Source organism: Rosa rugosa, chromosome 6, assembly GCF_958449725.1.
Source record: "Rosa rugosa chromosome 6, drRosRugo1.1, whole genome shotgun sequence".
Classification (NCBI taxonomy): Eukaryota; Viridiplantae; Streptophyta; class Magnoliopsida; order Rosales; family Rosaceae; genus Rosa; species Rosa rugosa.
In genome coordinates, this window is record NC_084825.1 from 19,865,692 (window position 1) to 19,868,845 (window position 3,154).

At 42.2% G+C, this 3,154-nt stretch overlaps 1 protein-coding gene across 1 annotated transcript; it reads left to right on the top strand.

The window, feature by feature from the left end:
• Positions 1 to 714: 714 nt before the first annotated feature.
• Positions 715 to 2,306, top strand: LOC133717699 (phenolic glucoside malonyltransferase 2-like). Its single transcript, XM_062144413.1, has one exon. It carries the CDS (start codon positions 813 to 815, stop codon positions 2,157 to 2,159), a length of 1,347 nt encoding a protein of 448 aa, XP_062000397.1. The 5' UTR covers positions 715 to 812; the 3' UTR covers positions 2,160 to 2,306.
• The last annotated feature ends 848 nt before the right edge of the window (positions 2,307 to 3,154 follow it).

The window sequence follows — 3,154 nt, forward strand, 5'->3', positions numbered from 1 at the left end:
TAACTTCTTCAATTTTGTTTTTTTTTTTTTCTTTCATAGAAAAAGATTAATCTTACTTCTTTCATTCTATGGTCAAGTACGAACAAAAACAAGTCAAAACTCAAAAGTACGAGAGGTATATCGCATGGCAGTAGTAGACAATCAGAAATTGTGTACCGCTTTACCCATTCCAACTCCCCCAAAAGTCCGACTTTTCCTTCATGACGATAAGGGGCTACATTTACTACTTTAACGCCAAAAAACAAATATAGGCCTTAGAAAAAAGACTGGAAAATTATTTTTTATAAATGACGGAGACCAAAACGGAAAAGACTTCTGTTCATTAACTCGTTCCTACTTCAATCAGTTCCAAGCATACGTGTACTCCTTTCAGCCCTCTATCTACCTTTCAGCATCAGTAATAAGTTAATAACTAATAAGACCACAAACCATGAAGTGTATCAACTTCATTGGGATCCAAGGCTTGGATTTCCCAGGCATAAAAATAGCCCCGCCTCTCCCAATTTTAATAGTTGTTTACAAAGGCATTCTCGAAGGCTAGAGACAGTCAAAGTCTCATGTTTTGACACAAGTGTGTCATTACATAGTTATCCGCGCAACTTTCTCTGCGTGTTGATGTCATGTAAACAAAATCTCTGTGTGTTGGTCAGTTTTTCTAGTGTCTTGTCGTTGTGACTTGAATTTTCCAAAGCGTAAGGGATAGGAAATCAAAGAGATAGCAAGAGAGAGATGCAACTCGGGAGACTTATATATATGGATGTGTATAGTTAAAGCTTCTTCAATATCCAGTCTTTCTCGATCAATCTGAGGTGATGGCAAATTTATCAGTGAAGAAAGTTGAGGTCTGCAGGGTGGCACCAAAACCAGGTTCACCAGAGAACCAGTCACTTCCTCTAACATTCTTCGACTTATTGTGGCTCCGTTTTCAACCCGTAGAACGCCTCTACTTTTACCAAACCTCTTCCACCGATTCTGTACTTTCCAAACTCAAAACCTCCCTATCTCTCACTCTCCAACACTTCCTACCTCTCGCCGGAAACCTCACTTGGCCCCAAGACTCCCTCAAACCCGTTCTAAGCTACGTTCAAGGTGACGCCGTTTCACTCACCGTAGCTGAGTCCGATGTAGATTTCGACCACCTCATTAACAGTATCTTTCTTGCAGCCCAAGATTTCAGTCCTCTTGTTCCTCAGTTGGATGTGACTGATGAGCGAGCCGCGGCGATGGCATTGCAAATCACTGTCTATCCCAACCGCGGATTCTCCATCGGAACGACCATGCACCACGCAATCCTTGACGGCAAAACTTGGACCTCGTTTGTCAAAGCATGGGCTCATATATGCAAATATGAAGAAGCACAGGCACTGCCTTCGTCTTTGGTACCCTTCTACGACAGAAGGGTCGTCAAGGACCCGGCCGGGTTCGCAGAACTCTACTCCAGCCAACACCAAAACAAGGGCAGCCGGACCGACAACAGAAGCTTAAGCATTGCCTCCATCAGTAAAGATCGCAAGGCCCCAGATCAGGAAGACTCGATTCGTGGCATATTCGAGTTCACTCGCGCATTTATACAAACCCTTAGAGGGCATGTCACATCTAAAATGGCTTCTGATTCATCGCTCCATTTGTCAACTTTTTCTCTAGTCTCTGCCTACACATGGGTTTGTATGGTGAAGGCCGAAGAAATCAAAGGGGAGAAGACGGCTCTCATCATCGGGGCGGACTCCAGGTCCCGGTTGGACCCTCCAATACCTGCAACGTATTTTGGTAACTGCATAGTGGGTCGTGTAGCAGTTGCGGAAACAAAAGGGCTATTGGGTGAAGATGGACTGGTTGTAGCTGTGAGTGCAATTACAGAAGCTGTAAGAAGCTTGGAGAAAGGGCTTTTGGATGGGGCAGAGAATTGGGTTTCGAAATTTCTGGATTTTTCGCTGTATGGTAGGACATATTCGATTGCAGGGTCACATAGGTTTGAGGTTTATGATACCGACTTTGGATGGGGAAGGCCTAAAAGGGTTGACGTCATCTCCATTGATAAGACGGGAGCCATTTCTCTTTCGGATAGTAAGAATGGTGTTGGAGGTGTTGAGGTTGGATTGGTTTTGAAGAAACAGTATGCTGAGGCTTTTGATGCTCTGTTTGCTGGCCTAGTGCATTAGGATTGAGATTATGGACCAAGAAAACAAGGATTTGTCAATCACTATTATTCTTCGTTTTGTGTGCTTTCTTGTAATTATTATTATTATTATTTTTGAGAATGTACCCAATAAAATTATTGATATTAATGAATAGTAATTTTCAAAATGTTTAAGAATCTAAGATAATTTGTTAGTATTGAATCTAAATGTTGAAACATAAAGGTTGTTTGATGCATCATCAAAGCAAGGGGAGTGCTAGGCTCACACTCACCTTGAGTGTGGATGAGCCACACTCACTCTCAGCCGTGTTTTCTCTCTCTATCACTTACGCCGAGTAATAGAGAGAGATAGAGACGATTGTTCTTCTTCCCTGTGTACAAATTGGTTGGTTCTGACTTGATATCCTTTGTACATATGCTGTGTAGTTGGTAGGTCATTTTTTAACCCTGATATGGTCCCCAAGGTGACCTTCAGTATGGCTTGGAATACTGTAGAGACTTTTACCAATTTATTTTCAATAATAACAATACATTTGTGCTTTCTTTGAATCTCACATTAGCAATGAAACCAGTCCCAAATCGCGACTTCAGCCTGATTGAAGTTCCAATGCAGCGGAGCCTACCCTTTGCCATAATTCCTATCCGGTCACCTAATATGTCAGCTTCTTCCATTGAGTGAGTGGTCAGGACGATTGCACGACCTTTCTTTGCATCCTCTATGATGTCCCATACATGCATGTCTTCTAGATTGTTGAGAGAAAATTGCACACAGTGAGCGTAAATGTCACCCAACATAATTTCACTCGTATTCATTTAGTGAATAGAGTTTTTATTACTTTGGGTTCGACCCATTCAAGACAGAATGTGTCTTTTAATTACAATCCCTTGTTATAGGGAAACACCCTTTGATTCCATTTATGAAGAAACCAATTGATGGGTTGTGTGTTTGTTTGTTTTTGCGGCTGCACCCGGATATTTGATCGGGTTGCCTACGTACCCTCGGAGAGGGATCAAGCC

What these genes read in the sequence shown, in the direction of transcription:
- LOC133717699 (XM_062144413.1), top strand. Translation starts at nt 813, where the DNA reads ATGGCAAATTTATCAGTGAAGAAAGTTGAGGTCTGCAGGGTGGCACCA.